The sequence below is a fragment of the Brachionichthys hirsutus genome, chromosome 21 (assembly GCF_040956055.1).
Source record: "Brachionichthys hirsutus isolate HB-005 chromosome 21, CSIRO-AGI_Bhir_v1, whole genome shotgun sequence".
Classification (NCBI taxonomy): domain Eukaryota; kingdom Metazoa; phylum Chordata; class Actinopteri; order Lophiiformes; family Brachionichthyidae; genus Brachionichthys; species Brachionichthys hirsutus.
Genome location: NC_090917.1, coordinates 1,209,912 through 1,221,299, shown reverse-complemented (window position 1 = coordinate 1,221,299; position 11,388 = coordinate 1,209,912). Strand labels below are relative to the sequence as shown.

General features: G+C 55.9%; 3 protein-coding genes across 3 annotated transcripts; 2 read left to right on the top strand and 1 right to left on the bottom strand.

Moving 5' to 3' along the window:
* The first annotated feature begins 330 nt into the window (after positions 1-330).
* LOC137910379 (thrombospondin-2-like) lies at positions 331-7,250 on the top strand. The gene is made up of 20 exons (XM_068754817.1): positions 331-394; positions 477-613; positions 825-1,010; positions 2,421-2,514; positions 2,625-2,789; positions 2,879-3,055; positions 3,136-3,309; positions 3,391-3,521; positions 3,691-3,825; positions 3,902-4,120; positions 4,208-4,315; positions 4,404-4,563; positions 4,649-4,767; positions 4,849-5,083; positions 5,202-5,429; positions 5,497-5,627; positions 5,731-5,871; positions 5,947-6,044; positions 6,765-6,904; positions 7,243-7,250. The coding sequence occupies exons 1-20, from the start codon at positions 331-333 to the stop codon at positions 7,248-7,250; spliced, it is 2,850 nt and encodes a 949-aa protein (XP_068610918.1).
* Positions 7,251-8,061: 811 nt separating this feature from the next.
* Positions 8,062-10,461, top strand: LOC137910123 (potassium channel subfamily K member 1-like). Its single transcript, XM_068754549.1, has 3 exons — positions 8,062-8,452; positions 8,715-9,119; positions 9,233-10,461. The coding sequence occupies exons 1-3, from the start codon at positions 8,101-8,103 to the stop codon at positions 9,529-9,531; spliced, it is 1,056 nt and encodes a 351-aa protein (XP_068610650.1). The 5' UTR covers positions 8,062-8,100; the 3' UTR covers positions 9,532-10,461.
* A 96-nt stretch (positions 10,462-10,557) lies between these two features.
* LOC137910378 (ectonucleoside triphosphate diphosphohydrolase 1-like) lies at positions 10,558-11,373 on the bottom strand. The gene is made up of 3 exons (XM_068754816.1): positions 11,284-11,373; positions 11,061-11,198; positions 10,558-10,985 (listed from the first exon to the last, which is right to left on the bottom strand). Exons 1-3 carry the CDS (start codon positions 11,371-11,373, stop codon positions 10,782-10,784), a joined length of 432 nt encoding a protein of 143 aa, XP_068610917.1. The 3' UTR covers positions 10,558-10,781.
* Between the last annotated feature and the right edge of the window lie 15 nt (positions 11,374-11,388).

The following is an 11,388-nucleotide window of genomic DNA, read 5'->3' as shown; positions in this document are numbered from 1 at the left end:
CAGAGCAGTCTGCAGGACCTTCACTCAGCGCTCACCTCTATTTCTTTTGGACGCTTCGGCACCGACGGAGGAAGCCTTTGCCGGACTCCCGGAGTGGGGAGGAGACGAGGAGACGAGGAACCAAGGGAGGAGGAAAAGGAGAGACATTCCATCAGGGCTCCTGTGGAGCAGCAGCGGGGACGAGTCTCCAGCCGCGTTTTCTTATCGGGGAGCGAGGCAGACCGGTGAGGCGGGCACAGGTAGGAGAGGTTAACTCCATCTTCATCTTCACCTTCATCTTCTCCTTTCATCTCCTCTGCGGCTGCCTGTCTACTTTACGTGTGAACAGAAATGAGTCCACAGAGAGGCCCCCCCTGGCTTTTGATGCTCCTCTACGCTGCAGCTGTCCACGCAGGTATTTATACGCAGCGTTCAAGACAAACGCAGCCGCGTCACAGAGGCAGATGTTTGCAGGTGTTTGCACGCTCCTCTCGCAGGCGCGGGCGCCGTAAAGACCGACAACGCATCGTCAGACGTCTGCCGGCGTTCCTGCGAGGATCTGGTGGGTCTGCGCGCCGAGATCCACGGCCTGCGCCTCGTCACCAACGACCTGCTGGGAGGCATGGAGCGAGTCGTAAGATGCGAACACATCGCCGGCGTGCTGCTGCGTTGGGTTCGGCGCGCGCTCGTTTCCGACGCGGCGTCGGGAAGGAATTTGAAATGGGGAAATTAAAACGTTTCTGTTTGAAGGGAAGAGCTCGGCGTGGAATCTTTTAATCCACGGGACACGTTGCCGCGTCGCGGTTTGTGGTGAACGTCCAGGTGCGTTTGATTGTTTCCTCAAGTCTAGAGAAAATGAGGAGATGCACATATCTCTGGCTGAGCTGAGCAACGGCGGCGGCCGTCGCCATGGCGATCTGGACGAACCCGGTGCGGACGCGAACGGGGTGGCCTGGTGCGTCCAGGACGGACGGATCTACCAACAAGGGGACGACTGGGAGGTTGACAGCTGCACTTTCTGCACTTGCCAGGTCAGTGAAGTGTTTCCTGGACCGGCGCCCACGCTCGTCCCTGATTGGATGGAACATCTGTCATAGATAGATTACCATCTAACCGAGTCGATGCAAGCCTTAGACAGTTCAATCAGTTTTTTTTTGTGTGTGGCCTTGAGCGGTTTTTTTGTCGAAAGTCCAACGCTCGTGTCCTGATTTAGACCCCAGGCCAACTTTCTTTGCGCTCCTTTATTTATTTGGATAGATAACTGCTCCGGACCCCAATTAAAGAAATTCCCCTGCGTTGCAAGAACAGATCGTACAGAAATGCAGATTCAATCATCTACTTTCCGTCCTGCCAACGGAAAAGTCGGCGAAGTCCACGAAAGCAAACGCAAAATGAATCGGAAGCGCCGAGATCACAAACCGATGTTATTTACACCCGTTTTTTTAAAGTTTACATTTTCAACGCAGCCTCCGAGTCACGCCTGAAGTCTTCCAGAAACGGTGAGACATCGCCTGGACGGTTGGAGGTCAGCGGGCGGGTTTGATAAGAATCAGCCTGCAGAGCTGCGCTCTGATGTTCCTGTCACGGTCGAGTCCCTTGGCTTTACACCCGGCTATGGACAAGGCAGCGGAGCTTTAAAACCCGTAACCGGGGACAAAGACTGCAGGCGTCAGGGCGTGTCCACCGCTGGACGGTCTAGTCGTCTCCCAGACTTTAGGATTGCGTTAGACGACATAGGGAGGCTTGTAAAACACAGAAGAACGGATGTTAGAGCCGACAGACGCCGAGCGCTCAAGCCCTTCGTCTCGTCTTGCAGGTTAGAGTGACTTTCTGTCTGCACAGGGGGAAAATAGCCGATGAGTGGTTTTTTATTTTTTTGGTCAAGCGTTCTCGCCTTTAGACAAAGACGATCCCGCACGGCGTTGAAAGCGGAGGCCAGAACCTGCCTCGGCTCAGACGGTTAAGAACCTCTCGAGTCCACGTGGTGTCATATTCGTTCTGACGGATCTGTAGGAACAGCCAGTTGCGGTTTGGTGGAGGGTTACGCTGCTGGCTCGCGGCTCCGGATGACGGAAGCATTGATCTCTTCCAGCTCTCGCCGAGAGAACTAATAGGCATATTTTCCAAAATGTCAAGCTGTTCATCTAAAAGCAGTCGTGGAAATACTTCATTTATTGTTGAGCCGCTGGTCTCTCATTGTGCCGACTTCAGCCTCTCCCCAGGAGTTCGTTTCTCTTCTTAAAAATAGTCTTTGTCAATAAAAATGAAGGGAGCAGCCGAATACGACGAGATTTGAACGTTTATGAAGGTTTAAAAACAAACTGGTGACGAAAAGTAACTCATCAAGGAGGAGGGGAAACACACAGGAAGCAGGAAGTGGTAAAGAATAAAAGCTCACTCACAGATAATGGAGCTTCGTTTGAGTCTTCCTCGCCTCGTAGGACGGAGAGGTGGCGTGTCAGCAGGCTTCCTGTCCTCCAGTGTCCTGCATCAGTCCTTCCTTCCTCGACGGACGGTGCTGTCCCGTCTGTCTCAGTGAGTCCGGGCTTTAAAAAAAATAAAGTGTTCCGATTCACAAATTGTGTTCACAACACGACATCGTTGTGTGTGTGTGTGTGTGTGTGTGCGTGCGTGCGTGCGTGAAGACGATGAAGACGGCTGGTCCCCGTGGACCGAGTGGACTCAGTGTTCAGCAACCTGTGGCCGTGGAGGGCAGCGGAGGGGCCGATCCTGCAACGCCGTCGCCCCGTCCTGCGCCGGGCCGTCGGTCCAAACCCGGAGCTGCGTGCTGACGAAGTGCAGCCACAGAGGTGGGGGGTCGGCGAACGAAGCGTGCGGCAGCGACGGTTCTGGACCCGTTCTGCTTTTCACGGCGTTCTGCGGACCGTTTCCTGTCCAGGGCGTCCCGATGGGAGCTGGGGCCTTTGGTCGCCGTGGTCGCCGTGCACAACCACATGTGGCGCCGGTGACGTCACGCAAATCCGTCTCTGCAACAACCCCCCAGCACAGATAGGGGGCAGAGGGTGCGCCGGCGGCGCCATGGAGACCCGCCCTTGCAACAGCACGGTCTGCCCCGGTGAGTCGGCGAGCGCCGGCGCAAGTCCACGCTGAAATGCCACGCCTACCTGCCCGACAGGTAGATAACGCCCCCTCTAGTTCCAGGAGGCTGGACCGGCTGGACCGAATGGTCACGGTGCTCACAGACGTGCGGGGGCGGCCTCATGAGTCGTCAGCGGGAGTGTTCCAACCCCGCCCCTGAGAATGGCGGGAAACCTTGCGCCGGCGATGCCGCAGACTACGAAGCCTGCAACAAGCAGCCGTGTCCTACAGGTGACCTTTGACCCCGCCCGCATCATCAACAAACAGCGAGCCGACACGACAGCGCTAAAAGCGGACGTCTTTTTCCCGCAGACATGTGCTTGCAGTCCCGTCCGTGTTTTCCCGGAGTGCTTTGCACGCCGCATGGCGACGGATCGTGGGAATGTGGGTGGTGTCCGTTGGGCTTAAACGGCAACGGAACTCATTGTGAAGACGAGAATGAGGTAAAAAACGGGGGAAGCCGCGCTCAGCCGTTAACGGGCCGGCCGGTCCCGGTGCTGGAAGCGTCTCGCTACCCTCAGAGGCTTCCTGCGAGGGTGTGAAGCGGCGCCGTTGTCTGTGATCCAATCGGATAGCGGGCCCTGAGGGAGGATAACCTCTCCGTCTCTGCAGTGTGAAGTGGAAGGCGTGTGCGTGACGGAGTGTGTGAACACCGACCCGGGGTTCCACTGCCTGCCCTGCCCTCCTCGCTACAAAGGCCCCCAGCCGTTTGGACTCGGGCTGCGGGAAGCCCGGCGGAACAAGCAGGCACGGGTCCTTCCTCGATCATTTCCTGCTCCAACATTGAACGGCGTGCGTTTTCTAACGCTCGCTGTGGTTGCAGGTGTGCGAGCCTTACAATCCTTGCAAAGACGACACGCACACCTGCCACAGGTTCGCCGAGTGCGTGTACCTGGGCCCGGCGTCCGAGGTTCTGTTCAAGTGCGTGTGCGGCGTCGGGTTCGCAGGCGACGGCTTCCTGTGTGGCGAGGACTCCGACCTGGACGGCTGGCCCAACAACGGATTAACCTGCAAACTGAACGCGACCTACCACTGCCAGAAGGTGCGGGAATCAGAAGCCTCGCCTGATTGGCTGGCTGTGTTCTGGCTCACTGTGATGTCACCGATGTGACGTTGCAACTTCCTGCAGGATAATTGCCCCATGTTGCCAAACTCTGGGCAGGAAGACCTCGACAGGGATGGACACGGAGACGCCTGCGATCCTGATGACGACAACGATGACATCATAGACGAGAGGGTGGGGCTACTTTAATGACATCATAACCGGAAGCAGGCGAATGCACTCATCTGCTGTGTGTGTGTGTGTGTGTGTGTGTTGGGTGTAGGACAACTGCCCGCTGGTGTACAACCCCGTGCAGTTCGACTCGGACAGAGACGGCGTCGGGGACAGCTGCGATAACTGTCCGTTCGACAGCAACCCGCTGCAGACGGACACCGACGACAACGGCGAAGGAGACGCCTGCAGCGTCGACAACGACGGAGACGGTAGGAGTCCCGCTTCCCGATCGGTCGGCGCGTTCCTCTCGTGTTCATCACCCGGAAGGAATCCGCTCCGCGTCCGTCTCTGCAGAGGTTCTGAACGACCGGGACAACTGTCCCTTCATCTACAACACCGACCAGAGGGACACCGACCTGGACGGCGTGGGGGACCAGTGTGACAACTGCCCCCTCCTCCACAACCCACTGCAGGTCCTCCCGAAACACGCGAGTTTAGTCGTGGATCCGGATCCGAGACCTCCTCGGTATAAAAGCGCGTCTCTGTGTTCGCAGCTCGACTCGGACAGCGACCTGGTGGGGGACACGTGCGACGACAACGACGACGTCGACGAGGACGGCCACCAGAACTCCCTGGACAACTGCCCCTACGTCGCCAACAGCAACCAGGCCGACCACGACCACGACGGGAAGGGCGACGCCTGCGACCACGACGACGATAACGACGGCATCCCCGACGACCGCGACAACTGCAGACTGGTGTCCAACAGGGACCAGTTGGACTCGGACGGTCGGTTCGGCTACCGAGGCGAGACGCCGCCGTAGCGCTGGACCTTCCTGCTGCGTTCACGCCTCGTCCCTTCTCTTCAGTCACGCGTTCGCGTCCCCTCTCCTCGTTCCTCTCGCAGGCGACGGCAGCGGGGACGCCTGCTTCGACGACTTCGACAACGACAGCATTCCGGACGCGCTGGATCCCTGCCCGATGAACCAGGACATCGGTTCTACGGACTTCCGGAGGTTCCAGGTGGTGCTGCTGGACCCCGCCGGCACCACGCAGTCGGACCCTCTGTGGGTGACCCGCAGCCAGGGCACCGAGCTGCTGCAGACGGCCAACTCGGACCCCGGCATCGCTTTGGGTCAGACCCACCGCAGAATGCTCGAGAGAATGACGGCCGGCGAAACTAAAACTCTTCCTCTGAACAGGATACGACAGGTTCAGCGCCGTGGACTTCAGCGTGACGTTTTACGTGAATACCGACCGAGACGACGACTACGCGGGGATCGTGTTCGCCTACCAATCCAGCCGCCGCTTCTACGTCGTCATGTGGAAACAGGCGAGGACAGGAAACCCCCTCCCGCCTCCGCGGATGGCGTCCAACCTCGACTGCGTGCAAACAGAAAGCGGAGTTGGATTGAACCGTCTCTCTTTACCCGCAGGTGTCGCAGGCATACTGGGAGAAACGGCCAACCAGAGCTTTCGGCACGGCGGGCGTCTCCATCAAGGTGGTCAACTCCACCACCGGCCCGGGGGAGTACCTCCGCAACGCCCTGTGGCACACCGGGAACACCAGGCACCAGGCACGGATCGGTGAAGCCATTTGGAGGAAGTTCTACTTCAACAAATCGTCCTCTGATCGGGCCGGTCTCTTTCAGGTCCGAACTTTGTGGCACGACCCCAACAGAATCGGCTGGAGGGATTACACCGCCTACCGCCTGCACCTCATCCACAGACCCAAGACCGGGTTCATCAGGTAAAACGGACGCTTCACGAGCCCGTTTGAAGTGCGTCTCGAGTTAACCGGCCACACAAGGGTCCGTTTTCGGTGGGACCCTGGGATACTTTCATCTCCGGCAGCCATTTCTTAACACACACATTTACTCCCTTTGGTTCCGTTCCCTTCTCCTCGACCGGCTCTCCTTCTCCTTCTGCACACCTCTCGCTAATGGACTGATGTTCAGAAAGCCAGAAAGGCGGCATCGAGCGATGTGCTAAATGAAGGCGTGCCAAAAGCCGGTTGTAAAGAAAGTCGCCCTGAAAGACGAGAGTCACGGCCGCGCCGCTGAACGAACGAACGCTCAAGCATCAACGGCAAACCTCACCGACCTCAGACCTCATTTGCTGAAGTGTTTATTTAAAGACTTCAACTTCGCTATAACTCAAAGAAATGACATCTGCTTTACATGTATTTATAAACATGCTAGGAATTTAAGCTACAAGTTTAGCAAATGCTAACATTTTGAAGATTTAACCCGTCTTTTTTTTTTTTAAATCTTTCGCCCCAAGAGCCCAAATTGATTTAAAAATAATCATTTTTTCCGTATTGTAGGACAGGAAACGGAGAACGCCAACAGTAGCCTCTAAAGCTAAATGTTAGCATGCACCACGCTAAGGAGGCAAAGGTCACGCCCGTTGCCCTATCGTGTCGTTCCTCCCGCATCCGCGCGCTAGCCGTGTGGCGTTCCCGTTGCAGGGTGGTGGTGTACGACGGCAGGGAGATCCTATCCGACTCGGGGGCGGTGTACGACCACGCGCTGGCCGGGGGCCGACTGGGTCTGTTCGTCTTCTCTCAGGAACACGTCCTCTTCTCGGACCTCAGATACGAGTGCAGAGGTAAGTCAGCGAGGTTCCAGTGATGTCATCGGATGACTAATGACGTGACCATCGTGCTATTGGTGGAGCTCAGCAGGGCGGAGCTACGGGAGGCATAAATGCAAGGCGTTGTGATGCAGCGAATAGGAGACGATGGAGGGAAATACACCGATGTGCTAAATTTGTGGAATATTAGATGCTTGTTTTTGACAGATTCGGTCCTCAAACAGCGTTTAAGTCAAAACAAGAGGACGAACTGCTGTTCTGTGCAGGCGGGGGGGGGGGGGGGGGCTCTACTGCTGTTCTGTGCAGGCGGGGGGGCGGCTCTACTTGCTGTTTTTCTGCATTTCCCTCCGCAGATAACTGAACAAGCCTCCAGACACCGAACCCTCACGCAGCCGAGGCTCACAGGGGAAAAGGCAGAGGATGCACCAAACCGAGGCCGAGGCCATCAATCATCCATCGATCAGCTTTTTATGCCACAGTATTGATTACAGGCTGTATACGACTTTAAGCCTTCCTATCGCTGCTGGTTGTAAATAATAATTTATTGCCAGATATGTAAGGTGGATCCGGAGCACCGAGCAGATCAACAGTAAAAGACTCCCCCCCCCCCCTGCTGTTTTATTTTATTATCTAGGGACACGGAGGAATTATGGAAACGTGGTCTCTAGCTCCCCTCAGCGTTGACAGTAATTATTGCAAATGCGGATGGAGGAAGTATCGATTACATTTATTGACGGAAGAAATCACAAAATAAATCATTACAAAAATTATACTTAATTAAAAGCGCGGTTTCATTGAACTTGAAGTATAGCACAACACATTTTAATGCCTTTGAGTACATAAACTGGAAAGGTTCAAATATTCCGAGCAAATATTTACTTTAAACCAGCGGGAGAATCAGAACCTGATGAATAAATAAATATCCTGTTAGAAGTTAATCGTCTTTAGATCCTGCCGCTCTGGGATGTTCCAGGAAGTCCTCTGGTTCTCCAAGGACAACCTGATCCCGAGTCTCACGCGTTCATCCCGTTAAACCGGTCGGGGGAAGGAGTGGGCGCACACACGCGCACACGCACATACACGCACCCTACCCGGGCCGACGAGCCAGTGACGTCGGTTGTAGCAGCCGAGATGTAAAGAATGAGGAAGAGGATGCCGGGACAGAGGACAGAACAAAAAGCCGAACTCAACAGGTGCGTCCATCTCGGAGAATGGCGCGGGCCTGCGCGGACGCACGGTGCGCGCGTTTCCTGGATCGCCACCGGACGACGCTGAATTTCGCCGCGTTGGTCGTCGGCTACGTCGTTTACCTGCTGATCGGTGCCAGGATCTTCTCCGCCATCGAGCTGCCGTACGAGAACGAGCTGCGGCGCCAGCTGGTGGCGGCGCGCCGCGACTTCCTGGCGAACAACACCTGCGTGTCCGACGCGCACCTGGAGGAGCTGCTGGCGCGCGTGCTGGAGGCGAGCAACTACGGCGTGTCCGTGATCCGCAACAGCACGACGTACAACTGGGACTTCGTGTCCTCGCTGTTCTTCGCCAGCACCGTGCTGACGACGACAGGTGAGTTCCGGTGAGGTGGCGGAACTTTAACTCTTTATCGCGTTTAATATCGATGAAAATCTACCGGAACTAAAACCCTCGAGGGAGACTTTTAGTCAGATACGCTCGGATAAAAGTTTATTTGTGAAATGTGAGGCGGAGAACGACACAGAGGAAGCTCGGTTTTCCCATTATTTCATTGCCCGTGAACTCAGCAGCGCCTTTTTAACGTCACTGGCGAGTTTCCACGTGACGTCATGACTTCGTTGCGCTTTCTCCGCAGGATACGGCCACACCGTTCCCCTCTCGTCCGAAGGGAAGGCCTTCTGCATGTTCTACGCCATCTTCGGCATCCCCATCACCCTCTTCTTCCTCTCCGTCACGGTTTACCGGCTCATGCTCCTGGTGACGTCACGCCCCGTGTCCTACCTCCACCTCCGATGGGGCCTGCCCAAAGCCAAGCTCTCCGCGGCGCACGCCGTCTCCCTGGCCGCCGTCGTCTTCCTCCTCTTCCTCGTCGTCCCGGCGGGAATCTTCACCAGCCTGGAGAAGGACTGGAACTTCGTGGAGTCTCTGTATTTCTGCTTCATCTCCCTGACAACCATCGGATTGGGGGATTACGTCCCCGGAGCGACCCACAGCAGGAAGAACAACCCGCACCCGCACCTCTACCGGCTCGCCGTCACAGGTGAGGGCGGAGCCAGTCGTCATCTCAGGGTCATAATCAGTGCCGGTGCGCTCGTTTCCTCATCCCGTCTTGTGCGTGCACGTGTGTGTGTGTGTGTGTGTGTGTCCTCCCAGTCTACCTGATATTGGGCTTGGTGTGCGTCCTGGTTGTCTTGGAGACGTGCTGCGAGCTCTCCCAGATCAAACGCCTCAGACAGAGCTTCTACCGTGAAAGCGTTCGGGAGCCGGACGGCGAGACGGCCAACATCATTGACCACGACTACACAACGGACAATCTGACGGACCACGCGACCTACGGCGGCCCGCCGACCATCCAGTCCGTGTCGCAGCAGGCGGCGTCCCTGAGGCAGAATGGCAAGCCCAAGTCCTACGCCACTGCGTCGGAGGCCGTTGTTAATGGAGGCCTGCGATGACGGGCGTGGGCGTTCAGGCGGCGCCGGTTTGACCGCTGACTGAAGGCGTTAGTGTCGTATGTGTACATCCTGTGTACATCCACGTGTATAAATACATGCAAGCCATTAGTTGGTCAATGATGGATTTCTTTCTGCCCGCCGCCGGTGCTTGTGGCGTCCGAGGGAACCGCCTTGGGACTATATGGGTGGGGTTTGTTTTCTTGTTCTGCCCTGTTGCGCCGCTCCCTGCAGATAAGAGCCGGGTCGGTGGCACAGAGGAAGGGCCTGGTCCCAAACGGAGGGAAGCCCCACAACGTTCCACTTCCTGTCTGAGTTCCAAAGAGGCACAGAAGGGTTCCCACATTAGCTTAGCTCGTTAGCACATCTATGGAGCTTTTAGCATAAGAAATGTCCCTTGTTTGGAAGCCAGAAAGCAGCCAGGATTTCAGGAAGGCGTTCCGGGCCAACAGCGAGGAGGAGTTAACCTCAGCAACGGGCGTTCGAGTCTCGGTGGTGTCCCGAGGCACTCGTCCAGCCCCACGTTTGTACTTGCCCTCTATTATTGTCTGTGTTCTTTCATTCAATAAAGGCATCGACCGATGGACTCGCCCAGGAACAGGTGTTTCTACAGAACCGCTCCTTCCCTGCGTTTGATGTGTGACGGTTTACATTGTGGACATTGTGGGAAGACCGAGCTGCGTCCGGCGGGGAGTCCGGGTTGCATTAAAAAGGTTTCGGGGAGGCGTTTCTGCTCATTCAGCCTGGGATTATTGATCTGAATTAGTTTGAGGGAAATGAAAACCAGCAACACAAGCATGACTGGAGTTCTATTGCCGCTTGCGCTGTCCTGACACTGGAGGGCAGCACTTGCATCTTGCATGCAAAGGTAGACGAGGACTGTTGCTTTTTGGATAAAGTGTAATTATGCCAAACTTTCATTAAACATTTTAGAACCGAGCCTTTTCTATTCATGTCGATGTTCACGCAACAAGAGAGTCAAACCTCGTGCGCCTTCTGGTTATTTATTCCCACAGTGTCGTAGTCACATTGTTATTCAAACGCATACATGCAGACGGATGTAGAGGCACATGTCGCACAAACACACACACACACACACACACACAAGTGGCTTTGAATGAAAGCAGGCTGTCCTTCAGAAAAGTCTTTGGAAATATCATGAAATGCAGAATTCCTGGGCGCCAAATGTCCATCTCGCCATTCGGGGACGGACGGCGTGAACTTCCCACCACCAATACGTACTTGAGAGAGGTTTAAACGACCTGTGCTCCGTTGCACTGGGGCCACAGAGGCCTCATACTCAGGATGAAGAGGAAGAAGATCACTATTCCCATGATGGTGACCACGGAGACGTAGCCGGCGTAGGGCAGGGGGGGTTTGTCGGGAGCCTCGGCTGGAATCATGTTGGTCAGATTCAACATGTAGCCCAGCGTCCATCCGGCGTCACTGCCTTTGATCTGGAGGAGAGAAAAGCATCATTGCCACTCGAGGTCCCCCCCCCCCCCGCCCAGAGAGCAGAGAAATGGACTGACCTTTCCGGCGTATTGTATGTTGGGGTAGGTCTGCGCGGTGAATTTATATCCTTCCGTCAGCAAGCCGAGGATGTAAGTGGCAGAGAAACAGTACTTGGACAGATACTTCTCAGGTTTTCCCGGGTGTTGCTGGATAACCTGTCCAAGCAGTGACATCATCAGTACGGGTCCGAAGGACAGACGGGACGGTTATCGCTAACGCGGCGAGTAAACGCGTCCCAACCTGATCCCAAGGAGTCGAGCAGTAGCGCGATACGAAATCCTTCACGTCGTCCAAAGGCAGCTGCGTGTCGGTCAGGCCGAGGGCGCTCATCGTGTAGAAGTAAGC

Bases quoted from the DNA above. Each gene is read 5' to 3' on its own strand.
- LOC137910123 (XM_068754549.1), top strand. From the start codon at position 8,101: ATGGCGCGGGCCTGCGCGGACGCACGGTGCGCGCGTTTCCTGGATCGC. The intron at 8,453-8,714 runs GTGAGTTCCGGT...CTTTCTCCGCAG, and splicing joins CACCGTGCTGACGACGACAG to GATACGGCCACACCGTTCCC. The intron at 9,120-9,232 runs GTGAGGGCGGAG...GTGTCCTCCCAG, and splicing joins CTACCGGCTCGCCGTCACAG to TCTACCTGATATTGGGCTTG.
- LOC137910378 (XM_068754816.1), bottom strand. From the start codon at position 11,373: ATGAGCGCCCTCGGCCTGACCGACACGCAGCTGCCTTTGGACGACGTG. The intron at 11,199-11,283 runs GTTGGGACGCGT...CTGCTTGGACAG, and splicing joins GCTCGACTCCTTGGGATCAG to GTTATCCAGCAACACCCGGG. The intron at 10,986-11,060 runs GTCAGTCCATTT...TCTCTCCTCCAG, and splicing joins ACATACAATACGCCGGAAAG to ATCAAAGGCAGTGACGCCGG.
- LOC137910379 (XM_068754817.1), top strand. From the start codon at position 331: ATGAGTCCACAGAGAGGCCCCCCCTGGCTTTTGATGCTCCTCTACGCT. The intron at 614-824 runs GTAAGATGCGAA...TGTTTCCTCAAG, and splicing joins TGGGAGGCATGGAGCGAGTC to TCTAGAGAAAATGAGGAGAT. The intron at 3,310-3,390 runs GTGACCTTTGAC...TTTTTCCCGCAG, and splicing joins CAAGCAGCCGTGTCCTACAG to ACATGTGCTTGCAGTCCCGT.